The sequence below is a fragment of the Gigantopelta aegis genome, chromosome 10 (genome assembly GCF_016097555.1).
Source record: "Gigantopelta aegis isolate Gae_Host chromosome 10, Gae_host_genome, whole genome shotgun sequence".
NCBI classification, from domain to species: Eukaryota; Metazoa; Mollusca; class Gastropoda; order Neomphalida; family Peltospiridae; genus Gigantopelta; species Gigantopelta aegis.
This window is the reverse complement of record NC_054708.1, coordinates 83,436,762-83,454,261: the sequence shown is the minus strand read 5'-3', so window position 1 is coordinate 83,454,261 and position 17,500 is coordinate 83,436,762. Positions and strand designations below refer to the sequence as shown.

At 36.7% G+C, this 17,500-nt stretch overlaps 1 protein-coding gene across 1 annotated transcript in view; it reads left to right on the top strand.

The window, feature by feature from the left end:
* LOC121383861 overlaps positions 1-17,500 on the top strand; it is a 70,959-nt gene that overhangs the window by 13,938 nt on the left and 39,521 nt on the right. Inside the window, exons 4-12 of the mRNA XM_041513959.1 lie at positions 160-240; positions 2,581-2,710; positions 3,767-3,894; positions 5,709-5,888; positions 12,234-12,416; positions 13,333-13,584; positions 14,060-14,239; positions 15,624-15,806; positions 16,952-17,203. Of these exons, the coding sequence (XP_041369893.1) occupies positions 160-240; positions 2,581-2,710; positions 3,767-3,894; positions 5,709-5,888; positions 12,234-12,416; positions 13,333-13,584; positions 14,060-14,239; positions 15,624-15,806; positions 16,952-17,203 (1,569 nt within the window). The remainder of the gene's footprint in view (positions 1-159; positions 241-2,580; positions 2,711-3,766; positions 3,895-5,708; positions 5,889-12,233; positions 12,417-13,332; positions 13,585-14,059; positions 14,240-15,623; positions 15,807-16,951; positions 17,204-17,500) is intronic.

Sequence of the window (17,500 nt, the reverse complement as noted above, 5' to 3'; positions counted from 1 at the left end):
TTTTCACTGTAACTAAAATGCATGTACAGTGAAAATATTACTTTTCACCGAATATCACTTTTATGTTCTTTGTAGATCTATATATTGCGTTGCTATGTATATAATAAAGCAATCCGTTCACTCGTTTCTACCTCTAGACATGTTAATATTAAATTGTAGGTGGGCGTCAGAAAAGTCGGTTTCCGTGGATGGCCGACATGATGATGATCGCGTGTTGGCTGTTCTGTGACAAACTTAACGGTAAGTCTGGTGAATTCCATTCATTCCTTCATTCAGTTTAATTTCATACTTACAACTAATTCATCTTCACACACGATGCCTTGGGTTGTCTGTTCAATTGGTTAATACTAAAGGGACATTCCTGAGATTGCTGCAATTTTTAAGATGTTATTGACTAACAGATACTTTTTGACGACTGTAATTGCATATCAAATATATTTTTCAGCATAAAATATTAGTGGCTGTATATTAAACGTGTTTCTGGTAGTTCTAATACTTGTGCTAGGTTAAATTTCATGTTATTTCCTAAAAACGTGTCTCTTTTTTCGTACGTACGAAATTATTTGAAAACAAAATACAGTTTGGGCTTCTTACAAATATTAAGATGACCAGAAGCACATTGAATATACAGACACTGATATTCTAAACAAGAAAATATATTTAATATGTAAGTTTAATCGTAGAACTATTTTATTAGTCGGAAACATCTTACAATGCAGCAAACTCGGGAATGTCCCTTTAACAGTACTTCTATTTATTCAGTATAGTACTATTCGTTCACGTGTATATTAAACCAATAATACATGTATCACTCGGTATACTAATAATGACTTGTATGTATTAAATAATATGTCAGTAGAACCTTACGATTCCATGGTTACTAATGTTTGTTTGTTTGTTTGTTTTGTTTAACAAAACCACTAGAGCTCAATGATTTATTAATTACCAGCCATTGGATGTCAAACATTTCGTAATTTCTGACAAAAAGTCTCAGAGAGGAAACCCGTTACCTTTTTTTCCATTAGTAACAATGGATATTTTATATGCACCACCCCACAGACAGGATAGCATATACCACGGTCTTTGATATACCAGTCGTGGTGCACTGGCTGGGACAAGACATATCCATTGTTTACTACGTAATCGATTATTCTCGTTGTTATTCTTGTACGCCTTAACTTTGACAGAGAGCTTGAACCGGTATGTGAATCTAGTACTTACCAACCTTTCGTCTGATGGTGTAACACTATAAAACAGAGGTCAGTTATGCAGTGTAAATTATGTCTCAATTAATAATGACGACCAATAACCAGTCGTTAGAAGGTACTTTTTAATACAATAACTGCACCAGCCTTTGAACAAAAATACAGTCAAACTTCATTATGTTGATGTTGAATAATCCAACCCAAATCGCACGAGATAAACATAATGCTTACTGGTACAAATTATGCAATAGGGCAAATTGTCTACGTCGAGATATCCTAATAAGTTCAGCCGGCAAACGTTTCGCTAACGTTCGACCATTTGGTTTACCGTAAAGCGTATCAACCAGTCTAGCGGACGTGTTTCTGTTCGGTCTGGCTGAACTCGCCCATGTCTATTAACGAGGTCAACATAATGACGTTTCACTGGCGTAGGAAGGTGCCAAAACGTGGTGGGGGCACACACACACACATACAGACATACAGACATACATACATGTATATATATATATATATATATATATATATATATATATATATGTATAAATATCTAAAAAAAAATCGAGGCTCCCAAAAAGTGGGGGGCTCATACACCACTTGCCCCCCCCCCCCCCCCCTCCCCCTCATTCGCCAGTGCGTTTCAATGTATTATTTTTATATGACAAGACCGAGAACCCGGTTTGACTATTGACAGCTCTGATGCCATCATCTTTGAAATACATATATGTCCACACTTTCACGTGTTGTATTTTGAACGTTTTCTTGGATGTAAAATACCATTCTGGTTACTTAGTAAACCTCTGTGATGATTGCCACACAGCCGTTCCCGACCTCTGATTAAAACAAAATATGTAGATGTATTAATTATGACATCTCTCCTGGAACGATCTCTACATCATACTCTGCAGATATTCCGAACAAGCGTGCTTGAATATTTGGTGGATTAAGCACATTGCTTGATAGTTATTTGTTTCGTATTAATATGAAAGAAAGAAATGTTTTATTTAACGACGCACTCAACACATTTCATTTACGGTTATATGGCGTCAGGCATATGGTTAAGGACCACACATATATTAAGAAAGGAAACCCGCTATCGCCACTGAATGGGCTACTCTTTTCGATTAGCAGCAAGGGATCTTTATATGCACCATCCCACAGACAGGGTAGTACATACCACGGCCTTTCATATACCAGTCGCGGTGCACTGGCTGGAACGAGAACGTTTTAATATGAAAACATGTGTCTAAAAATTGTTATAAGGGTGTTTGTATATTTGACTTTTTTTTCGTTTAATTATTTCATAATTTAATTAATGTGTTTATTTATTTATTTATCATTCTTTTTTTTATTCAAGTTATGTATTTATCTATTACAGTGTACGTACCACCGAGATTCACCTACTGCCCCCGCTCCACACCTACCATCTACACACCAAAAGGACTGAGATATCTCAAGGTCACGTGGTCAACGCCGACATATATCAGAGGAAGTGCTGGAAATCCAATGTAACCATTTGTTGTTTCTTTACTGCTTGTAGCAGATGTACATAGTACGGTTTAGGGAATAGTTCTTCTACGTCTGTTTATTATTACAAGTAATTTAACCTCTGCAGTATTTAAATAACCCATTGCATGCTGAAAATCCAATGTAACCATTTCTCGTATATTTACTTGTAGTAGATTAATATAGTATGATTTACGAAATAGTTCGTCATTAAAAAAAAACCCCACCTTTTCAAATCATTTTTTTTTATTACAAGTAAGTTAACCTCTGCAGTACTTAAATAACCCATTGCTTTGAAGTTACTTAATATTTCAGTACTAAATACTAACAAGTGGTATGCTGCCACAAAACAATGAAGCGGTACTTTGGCATAGGAGTGAATAACTCAAAATTGTCGTGGTCAATCTGTGTTCATCTTTTTTATTCTTTTTTTCTTTTTTGTGCTTTTTGCAAGGTAGTTACGAAAAGAATACACTTCTTAAAATGTTTCATCGCATTTCCCTTTCGACATAGTCCTATTTTTCAAAGAATATATTCTGACATAAAAAATATTTTTAAATGTATACAAAAGTAAAATATGGTATGTAACCTTTATGGTGGTCTTTTTGTTATACGGAGTAGCAAATGGGTCATTAGTATATTCCAATTATCTATCGGCATAAAACTGTGTGGAAAGGGAGTCATCTTAAATAATAGACAGTTTATCAATATGCACGTAGAATATACTAGATCGGCATTAACCTTGTTTAGTCAGGCTAATGACGATATGATTAAAGTGTTCAATTATTTTATTATTTTCTCAGTTGGCCCATTTGGCTAATTCTCATTACAGCCAGTGCACGACGACTCATATATCAAAATGCGTGGTATGTGATATCCTGTTTGTGGGATGGTGCATATAAAAGATCACTTACTACTAATGGAAAAAAATTATGGTTTCCTGACTAAGACATTAATCATTTTAGAATTACCAAATGTTTGAAATGCAATATCCGATGATTAATAATTCATTGTGCTCTGGTGGTGTCGTTAAACAAAAACAAACTTTAACTTTTCAGCCTGAATCTTGTATCAAGAATAGGAAACCGTGGAAGTGTGTTCAAACCTGGCTATCACACAATCGTCTATGAGCTTATTGACAGCAAGGGATATAAGGCGATATGCTCTTTCTCGTTCCCAATCAAAGGTATGAACAGCTGTATATAATCTTACATTTTACAACATTACATCAGTCTTATCATTTTATATCATAGATTATTTGTCAAACTATTTTAGACCTTCAAAATCAACAAATATATTTTGAACTGTTCATTGCAGTAATAAAATGAAAATTTTAATATATATATTATCTGCTGGTTATAGCAGTTGACAGTTTGACAGTACAAAAACGTTTTATAGATTTTGAGTATATTATATTCTGCGGAGTAGTGACTATTAGTGTTTCTTACACACTCGTTGGTGAGAACATCATTCGTTATTTTTGATAATACATACCTGTTAACAGTTTCAAGCCATACGACTGGCTGCTCCTAGATGATGACTAGGTCACCAATGTCACACAGCCAATGAAAATACAGAACGATCAAAATCGATTACACTGTAACGTATAGTTAACCTGACAATCATTTGTCTGTGAAGCGTAAGTACAAGGGCTGTTAATAACTTTTAGTCGAAAAAGATGTTAAAATTTGCTCTAAACCTGGTTTTTGAGAATATGTTCAAAATAGAATAATACATTCGTGTCCGTTAGATACCATTTATCTTATAACTCGTTATTTAAAATCGTATCAAACTCGCTTTCGCTCGTTAGTTACATTTTAAAACAACTCGTAAGATACATGGTATCTAACGACGGCCACTCATGATATTATTCTTTATATATCATAGGTATAAACGTGTGTGTGTATATGCGTGTGTGTGCGTGCGTGTGTGTCCTGGATATAATGAAATTGGTACTCAAATCTAAAACAAAAATGCAAACACACATACACACGTAACAAGCGCCTATATTTGCAGAGGTAGAGAGAACAGAACAGAACAGTACAGTACAGAACTTTATTACACTCACGCCGTTCCACAGTGGCGTTAGAGGAACATACATAATAAATAGTATAAACGTGACAAGATGGTTTACAGGAGGATGAAATAATAACATATGATAATACATAATACATGTATTTACTTGTATATGATATTAATTGATAATAACTGTAACAGTATTAGTAGTAGTACTACTACTACTAATAATAATAATAATGGTGGTAGCAGTAATGGTAGTCGTAGTAGTATAATAATAGTAGTAGTAGCAGTAGTAGTAATAGTAATGGTAGTACATGGTACAGTAATAATAATAATAATAATAATTGTAATATAGCTAGAAAACAGTTTTGATTGTGACATGAGTTATTCAGTTACCAGGACGTTTAAAAACCTGGCAAATTACATTTATAAATTTCGCCAACTTCTTTAATACACTTATTTTCTTACTGCTCATTAGTTCTTTGAATTTGTAGGTGCTTGGTCTAGTATAATAATAGGGATGTAAACATCTTACTCGGGAATTATGAAAAAATGTACATACAAATAAATAATGGAATGCATCACCAATGTCACTTTCATTACATAAAGTACACAATCTGTCTTCAAATAATATGTTATTCCACCTTCCAGTTTCGACAGGTAAATAGTGATTTGACATTCTAAATTTTATAATTAATCTCCACAACCTTTCGGGAATTATATTTAAATATTTTTCAAAAATGAGTTCTTCTTTAAAAGGTTGATGACGTTGATATGCTATTATTCCATATTTGTAAATATTGATAATTTTGCCTAATTTTAATTTGTTGTGAGAGCCAAGTTAACGATAAAAAGGTATGTGATATCCAAACAGATAATCACAGAGACAAGAAATTAGCACAAACTTTGTTTATGTTGTTGCAAGATTTGAGTATAATTAACATTTGTATTGCTAACACTACAAATCACTGTCTGTTGTAGTACGAACATGTCCGTGGCCTCAGCAACCTAAGAATGGTCGGATCAGGTGTGGGGGATATGACGTCATCTACGGCGACACGTGCCGTCTGTCGTGTGACACGGGATACCAACCTTCAGGTCACACTGTCGCCTCCTGTGAGAGCAACGGGAACTATAATGTCACCCTGTCTACATGTGAACGTAAGAAATTATATTAAAACCTCACCAAACTGTACCCATGTCATAACATAATGCTAAGGATATTTTGGGCGGTGCAGGTCTATTCAACGACAGACGTGTTCGATCTGGTTCCAAATGACAAAGTCCAAAATACTTATTTACGACAGATAGGGCTTAACGAATATTATAAACGTACAGCCTTGTGATTACACTATAGACCCTTTCCATAACGATGGAGGTCATGGTGCGTAACGTTACGGGGGGGGGGGGGGGAGGGGGGGACCTCCCAGTTAGTCTATTCTGGAATCAGCAAGTGAGTCGAAGCGTATATATTTTTAATTGGATTTAAAATCATAAACATCAACCATGCATGTCCTATATTGTTTGAAAAACAATAATTTAAATATACTGAAAAGCAATGAAAACGCATCATCAGTTTTTGATAACAGATGTGAATGGGGCGTATACCAGCATTAAAACGATCAATGAATAAGTACCGTACTGCCTTATAGACCATGCATGACGACGAATAACTTACAAAAACGATTGTTTGAACACTCCATGAAACACGACAGCAAAACACACAAAAACCGTAAATTATATGTGCAAATCATGCTGATTGGGGCTATAAAAGATGGTCTCTGAAAAGCCACTTTCATTTATGAAGTAGTCTTTGAGGGTACGTTAAACAAGTGATGGCAAGGTTGACAGCTGAGGAACGTTAACGCATGCTTCAAGTCGGCATTTCGAGTAGTCATCGCACAGCGGTTTGGAAGGTAATTTTTATTTAACGACGCATTCAACACATTTTATTTACGGTTATATGGCGTCAGACATAATATTAAGAACCACACAAATATTGAGAGAGGAAACCCGCTGTCGCCACTTCATGGGCTACTATTTTTGATTAGCAGCAAGGGATCTTTTATATGCACCATCCACAGATAGGATGTTACACCAGTTGTGGATCACTGGCTGGAATGAGAAATAGCCCAATGTCTCCACCGACGGGGATCGATCCTAGACCGACTGTGCATCAAGCGAACGTTTTACCACTGGGCTGCGTCCCGTCCCCACAGCGGTTTGCATGTCATCATTCAACAATCACTAGACTCCACAGGAGATACTAGCAGACAGGAACCACCAGGGACCGTCCACGTCCAGGCCAACGACGTGTTACGACATCACGACATGATCGTCATATTGTTCGCCTCCATATTCGTGATCGAACGCTGCCAGCTGCCAGCTGCCAGGACTGCACCAACTGTTCAAAGTTGACGAGGGGTTATCAGCGCAGACACTGTGCGTCGCCGTCTTCGCTCTGCTGGGCAGCGTGCTCAACGACCATCTGTTGGACCTATCTTGACTGATCGACATCGAAATGCGCGCCGACGTTTGGCAGGAAGGTATCGTCACTAGAGATTACAACGTTGGCATTGTGTGCTATTTTCTGACGAATCCCGTTTCCAGTTAAGGAATGCTGATGGTCGGTTGCGGGTGTGGCGTAGGCGTGGAGAACGTTATCACAATGACTGTCTCGTCATCACCGAACATCACTCCATGTTTGCCGTGGCAGAATGAATGCCATTTACTACCGGGATAACGTCTTACAAAATCACGTCATTCATTTCTTTCGTCAGCATCGGGATATGCACATATTTCAGCAAGATAACGCCCGAGCGCACTCAGCACGTTTTACAACACAGTATATAGCGAACAATAATGTTCCTTTGCTTGAATGGCCAGCACTGTCCCCTGGTTTATCGCCAGTAGAGGTCTTTGGAATTACCTTGGTCAACGCATCTCACGTCGTCCACAAATGAATAACCTTAGAGAACTGGAAAACGCACTACAGCAGAAGTGGGATGCTATCCCCCAGAATACTATTCGCAGACTTATCGGGTTGACGAGAAGACGTTGCATGGCTTGTGTTGCTGCAGATGGTGGTCATACGCGCTATTGACTTTTCATTGTGACCCCACGTGTCTTTCATACGTAGATGAATTAAAACTAATCAATGATTGTGCATCTTGTTTTGTTTGTTGTCATTATCAGTCATCCATCTATTGCTGTTCACAACAAAAACATTTATTGTTCAGGTATTCTTTTCGAGATCCAAACATTTCTTGGTGGTGCGTTTTCAATGCTGTTCAGTATATATTATTTTTATTCAGCACTTTGGTTGGCCTTTGCCCATTGTACATTGCATACTGCTTTACAACAGTAAATATATGATAATAAATTAACTATCATTTACATACATGCGATACAATCTAATAATGCATACATAGAGGCGTACTTTGATTTGACACCGCAGTGCATATGTCGGTACTTGAAATGGGCATCCACATGTATATGATACTTTGCTATACACAGCGTATGGCAGTAAGTAAAACATTGGTCCTTAGGAGAATTACAGTCCGGGCCATCTAAGTCAGAACCTTATCTTATACTCGTATAATTGCCGGCCACTTCATAGCTTCTGAATCCTTGTTGTAAATTGTTTTATTTTCATCACAACCGTACAAAAATTCCTACATACATATTGCATACAAACTTACAAATAATCACCAAAATGTTTCACCTCCACTCATGTCAGTATGTAAATTTTAACAAGTCAGAAATGCTACGGATATACAATTTTAATTAGACAGAGTTTGAGAGATAATTAAATAAACTAATTTATATATATATATCCGTGGTTTCACAAATGTCCCCCAAAAATACAAACAAAACAAGTCATATATAAACATATCATATAAATATTTTTTGGTTGTTGTTTTTTCGAATCATACCTTTTTTTTATTTAAGCCAATGAAAATTATTATGCTATGAAAAATAAATTAATCAATTGTACCGCTGTGCACGTTGTGAACAGAGTTAATCATTTTTGAAAATATCTATCAATTAAAATCTTTGTGGACGTTAGAACAATCATGAATTGATAAGGAAGTTATAATATTAAAATACAGTTAAACGAAATGTTTTGTAGAAGAAAACATTAAAAATCCCACACCTAATTCATAAAGTCTAGGAATAATATTTGTTGCTCATTGGTTCGTGGCATCAAAGCTGCAGAGCGAAATGTTTACACATCGACGTCTCGTCATTTTCCGTCACAATCCTTGCATCATCTTCAGATACAACAGGGCCACGGGCAGTTAACACCTGGTTGACAATGCACAGGTGGTAAAGCGTTCGACTGTCGTCATCATGTGTATATTCCTTTGTATTCACACTGTTGGGTAATAAATGATGGAATAGATGATTGAATCTCTGGCCTCAGTTGCCATAAGAAAGTCAGTATAGCGGAAACAGTTGTGGCACTAAATAAACACAGAGCTCGCTGCCTTCTTTGTCATTTAACAACTAGTTAACCGACCAAGACAAATTAATCCTCCTTTTACCAGTCTACAATTTCCCAAAGCCATAAGTAACATGGTTAGTTGCATTCTGTAACAATCGTCATCTGCTAGTGTTTACTTTTAAGCTCGATAACACCATTTTAGTACCTTGTTCAATGGTTTAGATAATAGTATTCGTTCATCTTACACGTGAACTGTTACAGTAACTACATGTACAAATCATGTGTTTACAGTCAAATGTGAGCATCTCTTTTGTTAGTTGCACATGCTCACAATATCGGTACGGCATGATTTCAGATCGCGCAATTCCTATTTATCTTTCTAAATTATATTATTATCGAAACAGAGACAGTTTTCAATATAAAAGTCTACGTTGGGACCAACAAATATATCGACACAAACGTAACATCGACATTTACTCAACCGAGATAACAACATGATAGTATAATACACGTTTTGGCCGGGACCGGCCAGTCATATCGACACAAGCGATATATCGACTCAAGCACGTTTGACACAACGGTGCTCGACTGTATATGTGTGTGTGTGTGTGTGTGTGTGTGTGTGTGTGTGTGTGTGTGTATATATATATATATATATATATATATATATATATATATATATATATATATATATATCAGAGATGGGGCGATTACTTGACAAAAGTAATCGAATACGATTACGATTACGATTACAAGATAACTGAAAGTAATCGATTACGATTGCGAATACATTGTCTAGTAATCATGATTACAATCATGATTACATTTCCACAAATCTACACAAATAATGAAATGATGTTACCACCATGAAGTTATGCACTTTATTTTACAACCATACCGATTTCATTCATTAAAAGACATAGTGGATCATTTTGGATTATGTCTTAAATTATTTCAAACAGTTATATACGTATGTATACTGCAGGGAGGGAGGGAATCAGTTTCCAAAACCAGATTTATTATTCTTAAAAGGTACCCATAACCATAGGTATAATTATTGTATCAATGCATAACATATATATTTTGTTATATTATTGAAATAAGCCATAATTAGTAATTGCAAACTGTCTGATCACTATTACTTGATGGGGGTTTTATTGTTTGTAGACCGTATACCATTTAATACCATTCACAAATTATTATTATTTTTATTTTTTTTAAATCTATAAATGAAGAAATAAAGAACGAAAGAAAAGAACAAACACGTAAATAAATAATTAAATTGATATCTGCATACATATACATATACATACGCACAAGTTGCTCATTGCATTTAATTGTTGACATTCTAAAAATGACTATTATTAATGAATCGATTTGCAGTCATGCTTACTTTGTGCCATATTATAAGGATCTATTTGTATCGGTGAAAATTACAAGTATCTTGGTCTGGTTGTGTTTATTTTGGTATCATTAGAAGCGCCGCGTTTCGAAGAACATCTATTAAAATCAGCTTTCGGGAATTTTTATCAGACGTATTAATATTTTAAGCTATTTTAAAGGAAAATAAACCAAGGTTTATCGTGATAGACTACTTTCAACTGGGTGTTTGCTTAATTAGTTACGTTATTTGTGTTTGTGTGTGCGACAGGGTGAGGATGACCGCCCATGGAATCAAGCTTGATACGACTGGCTGGCTGCCCGTCTTCAGTCGTAACCACTAACAAAAGAAAAGAAAGTGTGCCACGGTACCATTGGTGGACTTTCACACCTGTGACAAAACGAGATATTGTCAAGCGTTTCTTAGTTGAATTCAGACCCGTTATAACGCTGCATATACATTCAGAGGAACGCGAGTGTTTTATTATAAAAACAAATATATATATATATATAATTCATTTTTTACGGCAATGAATTAGGACACAAAACTGGGGCATGGTGCAGCGCCCTTTTATAAATCTACTTTTGTTGCTGCATTTTGAAGTAAACATAATGCCAAAAATCAGAACGTGTTGTAGCATGGTGTCTGCACTTGAAAACCAATGTTAATATAAAATAGATACTAAAAGGTTACAGACTCATTTTATTTGGTTTAATAATGACATCAGAATACATAATAAATCAATATTTTATAAAGACTAAAGTAGGAATTGGGTTTACTGGACGAAAATGGCAGTTTGTTCACATTATGATGAATTTAAAATTATATATTATATTGATTCAGATTTTCTTAAATTTGATTCAGGTGTTCTTAAATTTCATGGACTTACAACAGTAATAAAAATAATCTGTAAACTTTACAATATAGCATTTGAAACAGAGCTAAGTAATCCAAACATTCCATTTAATAGATGTCTTTTCAAACTAAATCTAAAAGTAAGTAAACATCATTGTAATGCTTTGCTTTGGTCACATTTCATAAAAACTAAAACTAATTTGAAATCGGAAGAAATGTTAAATACTACTTCTATCAAAAATGAATGGACGAAGGTAAATGTTATGCCTTATTATTGTACTATAAGCTTAGGTGGTTTTAGTTCAAAATTGTATAGAATATCCTTTATGTTAATACTTGGCTTTATAAGATCGGATACACTTGTTCACAACTATGCTCCTTTCGAGAAAAAGAACCACGAACTATTGTACACTTATTTTGGGAATATTATAAAGGTTTCTGAATTGCCATGCATGCCTTATTGCATATCCAGCGTAAACGTTCTGATTTTTCGTGAAATGCATTGCCAAAACGAAATTGTAAACTTTTATGCTAAGTTCAGATGATTTCATACTAAAATACTTTATGTAAAATTATATATAAACACGAATGCTTGACAAATTATTTTTCAACTAGTTATGTCAGTGTTATGGTTTCCAATGTTTGCACTTTTCGATTACAAAAAGGATATTAATAACTTTTCTTTCAATGGCACCTCCAATATTTCGTAGTATCGCAGTTAATCTCTTGGTTTTTATTTTCGTTCCTCAAGACCACCTTGTTCAGAACTCCGTGTCTTTTAGCTAAGGCGTAATTCATACTCGTGTGTACATTTTTGTTTCAGCAAACCAGTGTGCAAATCTGTCAGTACCAGCTTATGCAACAGGGTACCAATGCTCTGATGGGAACAAGTATGGCAGCCTATGCGCGCTGAAGTGTGATGCTGCTGTTGGATTTGCTAGTTCTGCAAGACTAACAGTTTGCACACTGAGCCAAAACTGGAGTCAGCCGCTTCCAGATTGCTCAGGTATTACTATAATAACCGTCTGCACACTTGGCATGAACTGGAGACTTCCACATTGTTCAGGTATTACTATAATAACCGACTGCACACTCAGCATGAACTGGAGACTTCCACATTGTTCAGGTATTACTATAATAACCATCTGGACACTCAGCATGAACTGGATACTTCCACATTGTTCAGGTATTACTATAATAACCGTCTGCACACTCAGCATGAACTAGAGATTTCCACATTGTTCAGGTATTACTATAATAACCATCTGGACACTCAGCATGAACTGGATACTTCCACATTGTTCAGGTATTACTATAATAACCGTCTGCACACTCAGCATGAACTAGAGATTTCCACATTGTTCAGGTATTACTATAATAACTGTCTGGACACTCAGCATGAACTGGAGACTTCCACATTGTTCGGGTATTACTATAATAACCGTCTGCACACTCAGCATGAACTAGAGATTTCCACATTGTTCAGGTATTACTATAATAACTGTCTGGACACTCAGCATGAACTGGAGACTTCCACATTGTTCAGGTATTACTATAATAACCTTCTGGACACTCAGCCACAACTGGGGTCTGCCTCTTCCACATTGTTCAGATATTATTATAATAACCGTCTGGACACTCAGCCAAAACTGGAATCTGCCGCTTCCACATTGTTCAGGTATTACTATAATACCCTTCTGCAATGGAATATGATTGTATCGTTCAGATTTGACGCAAGTATGGATAGTGGCAGTCCTCCTAGAGATGAAGCATTCACGGACATGTTAAAACATCATTTGGACACAGACTTGAATACATATGAATTATGTCTTTGTCGTTTAGATCTGCCTTATATCGAGATCTGTATCATTTAAATATTTTATTTCTTTTATTTAAATTTAAATATTATATTTGCGTTGCAGATAATCAAAATCCCACATTTACAAACTGTCCGTCACAAGCCGTCAAAGCCTATGCAGACATTGGTAAAACGACGGCTGTTGTTACATGGAAGCCACCAACAGCGACTGATAACTCTGGGAATGTGACAGTGGAGCAGGTTGGAGGACTCAAACCTGGCGAGACGTTCATTGAGGGGGTTAGCTTGATAAAGTACACAGCCACAGACCCCTCAGGGCACGCAGCGTACTGTACATTCGCAGTGAATGTCACTAGTAAGTACTGGAGTACGGTACACGGTTACAAATCGGTTATCATCTGCTGCATGTTATATGCGAGCATGCAATCAAATATATTGCGTATACCCAAAGAAAGTATTTAATTACCAGTGTCAGAGCTGACAGTACATCGAGAGTCGATCGAGAGGGAAATAGAGGGGAGAGTGAGAACGAGAGAGAGACAGGGAGGTATATATGGATAGACAGAGCAAGAGAGACTCACATGTAGAAACGAAGAGAGATAAAACAGACAAAGATATAGATATATATAGATAGATAGATATAGAATATCTATAGATATATATATATAAAGCGAGAGAGAGAGAGAGAGAGAGAGAGAGAGAGAGAGAGAGAGAGAGAGAGAGAGAGAGACGCATAGACAATAGAGAAGGTGAAGAAGAGAGATAACATGCTTTATAATTCGGTTTCCTTAGACTTTCTTGTGTAACAATACAATTTCCTGTCTCTTTAGTACGAACATGTCCATGGCCCAAACAACCTAGCAATGGCCGGATCGACTGTGGTGGATATGACATCATATATGGTAATGTGTGTCGCCTTTCCTGTGATACGGGGTACCAGCCTACAGGTCACACAGTGGCTTCTTGTGACGATAACAACACGTTTAACGTCACCCTGTCGACATGTGAACGTAAGTGTCGTGTAGTGTTTCACTAGAGCGTATTGATTGATTAGTGAAACATAAAACTATCTAAAACATTCTGACAAGCAGTCTTCGTACATTTTTCCATTAGCAGCAAGATATCTTTTTATATCCACTTTTCCACGTACAGGATAGTACATCCTGTTTGTGGGATGGTACTTATAAAAAATTCCTTGCTACTAATGGAAAAATGTAGCTGGGCCCGTGCTTATAAAACTTAAAGTCTACACTTTAATAAAGTCCAGACATTAACATAATGCTTTTGAATGGCGTTGCCATGACGTTAAAGTCTGGACTTTATTAAAGTCTAGACTTTAAGGTTTATAAGCACGGGGCCAGGTTTCGTCTCTAAGACTATATGTCAAAATTACAAAATGATTGTCATCCAATAGCCGATGGTTAATAAATCAATGTCATCAAGTGTTGTCGTTAAACAAAACAAACTTTATTTATTTAATGCACAACCGTGTGCGCTGTAAAGTGATTTAAATGTGGTAATCCTCTTACAAACGGAATGGGGACTCTATTACCAAGACTACTACGTGTAATAATGACCAAATGTTTGACATCCAAAATCAATGTGCTCTGTTGGTGTCGTTAAACAAAAAAAACTACACCAAGACTAGCTTCCCAAGAAAGAGCACCTGGAAATGACTGATGGTTGAATACCCTCACGAATATATTTTGGACTTTGTTTTGTGTACAGATGAGGTATCGAATCTCTTAATGGCTGATTCGCAATCGTCATAAAAGGTATTACTCCTGTTACAGATTATTTAGTGTGCTACTAGAGAACAGATTAATACACAGTATCGCGAATCTTTTCGGGTGCGAAACGATATTCCTTTTTCAATCAATGTCCTTTTAAACAATGTGTTTTGTTTCAACCAATGTGCTTCGACATTATACTCTTTCTTTTGATTAAAATACAAAGAGTGGAACTTGTTTTAATGTTTTCTGATCACGTTTTGCAACTTTAATGTGCCAGTTTTGCTATCGCGGCAGCATTATAATTATGTAAACATGCTACATAATTTAAACAAGGTTTACAAATGGGTTTTTTAAATTGTTGGTTATCATTATCCTAGGCTCATACTACTAACTGCCAGCAGAATGTTTGCCAAAACATTCTGCTGTGACAACTTCTAGGTCTGTCCAGTTGCTAGCGTCAGCGCTCTTACAACTCGATTTTAGTCGTATAACCCATTAGTTATTATTCTGAGCGCACCCGTCGTAAGTCGGGAGTTGGGCAAATTACAACGCAAACGAAGAGTTGGCCAGCTTCGTCGTAAGTCGACAGTTTGAGCCTAGCATTATTTAGTTCAAGACCATGGTTTTGAGGAATATGAATTGAGCTGTCTTTCTATTCCAGCCAAAAGGTGTCCATTACTATCGCTGCCCACTTACGCAATTCAATACCACTGCAACGACGGAAACAACTACAAGAGTGTTTGCGAACTGAAATGTGACTCCAGTGCAGGATTCAGCAGTTCTCCAAGACAAACTGTCTGCATGGCTAACCTAACCTGGGAATTACCACTTCCCAAGTGTTTAGGTATATCTATACAATATTTATATGTGTTGAGTGGAATGAAGATGATGGTAATGATGATGATATTACTTTCATAAGCACGTCATAACACATGACAAAGCGAAGCGTTACACAAACACGCGATCGCCTAACCATTGTCGAGAAAAATATATAACAAACAAATTCAGTCTGTATTGTATATGAGTTTTTTAGGAATGTAATGGGTTAGTTAATGATGTAGTTTAGCATAATGTGTAAGTATATTAAAATATTCCATAAACAGCAGCGTTAAGTAAAAGTATATTATATAAATATAACATATGCGGTATCTAAAAATGTTTTAATATTGTTGTCATTTAGAAACAGATCTTAAAGTTTTGCTTTCTTCCTGTGACGCGGTATCTGTTTTGTGTTAGATATGGTGTGGCTACTTAGTTAAAAAGGCAGTTGATGATATCTGATAGTATAAAATACAGAGATGTAATGTTAGTGCTGTGGGACCGAATACCAGCAACACAGCTAACTTCTGATACTGTAGACGAAAGTTTTGCTTGCATTCAACACTTGCTGTTACTGTTTAAGTGTTGCCTTAATTTCTTTCCATCAGTATATTATAGGGTGTGGAATAGATACTGCAGCTTCATTCTAAACATGAAGGTGGGTTGTAGCTCGGTGGTAGAACGCACGTTCGCGGTTCGATGCCAGGGGCGTAGCCTGATCGGGATCTGGAGGAATTCCAATATGGACCTAGCGGACCTTTATGTCTACATTTTCCTTCGACAGCTATATCAATATTGCACTGTAAACAATTGCTTTAGCCTCAGAGGGGGGGGGGGGGGCTCGTTCGAACCCAAGACACCCACCCTTTCCCCTCCCCAGCCTTCTCTCCATGGTGCGTTGTAGCATATATTACCCTCGGTGGACTCGAGGGTTTGTCATTCCAGCCAGTGGCCCTACTACTCATCTGAGCAGGTGTAGAAATAACTCTGTTAAGTGCCAGCTATTTCTAGTTAAAATGTGCCGAGGTGTCAGTAAACAAACTTTCATTTCAGTTGTGAGTCACACATGTAATCGAAATGCTGTTCATATGTCTGAAGGTGGTGTTGGTTGGAAATGTTTGCTATGTCATTTACACATGTCATTATCGCAAGTTTAAATTCTTGTTTCAGATACTCTAAACCCGACATTCACAAACTGTCCATCACAAGCTATCCAAGCCTATGCAGAAAGAGATAAAACGACGGCCATTGTTACATGGAAACCTCCAGTAGCATCTGATAACTCTGGACAAGTTAGAGTGGAGCAGATTGGGGGACCTCAACCTGGTTTAACCTTTAGTGAAGGAAGCATAATAATAAAATACAAAGCCACAGATCCATCGGGGCACACAGCGCACTGTACCTTTGCAGTGAATGTTGTCAGTAAGTGTTACTACAGTCAGTACAGACACATATCCATCGGGGCACACATCGCATTGTACCTTTGCAGTGAATGTTGTCAGTAAGTGTTACTACAGTCAGTACAGACACATATCCATCGGGGCACACAGCGCATTGTACCTTTGCGGTGAATGTTGTCAGTAAGTGTTACTAAAGTCAGTACAGACACATATCCATCGGGGCACACATCGCATTGTACCTTTGCAGTGAATGTTGTCAGTAAGTGTTGCTACAGTCAGTACAGACACATATTCATCGGGGCACACAGCGCATTGTACC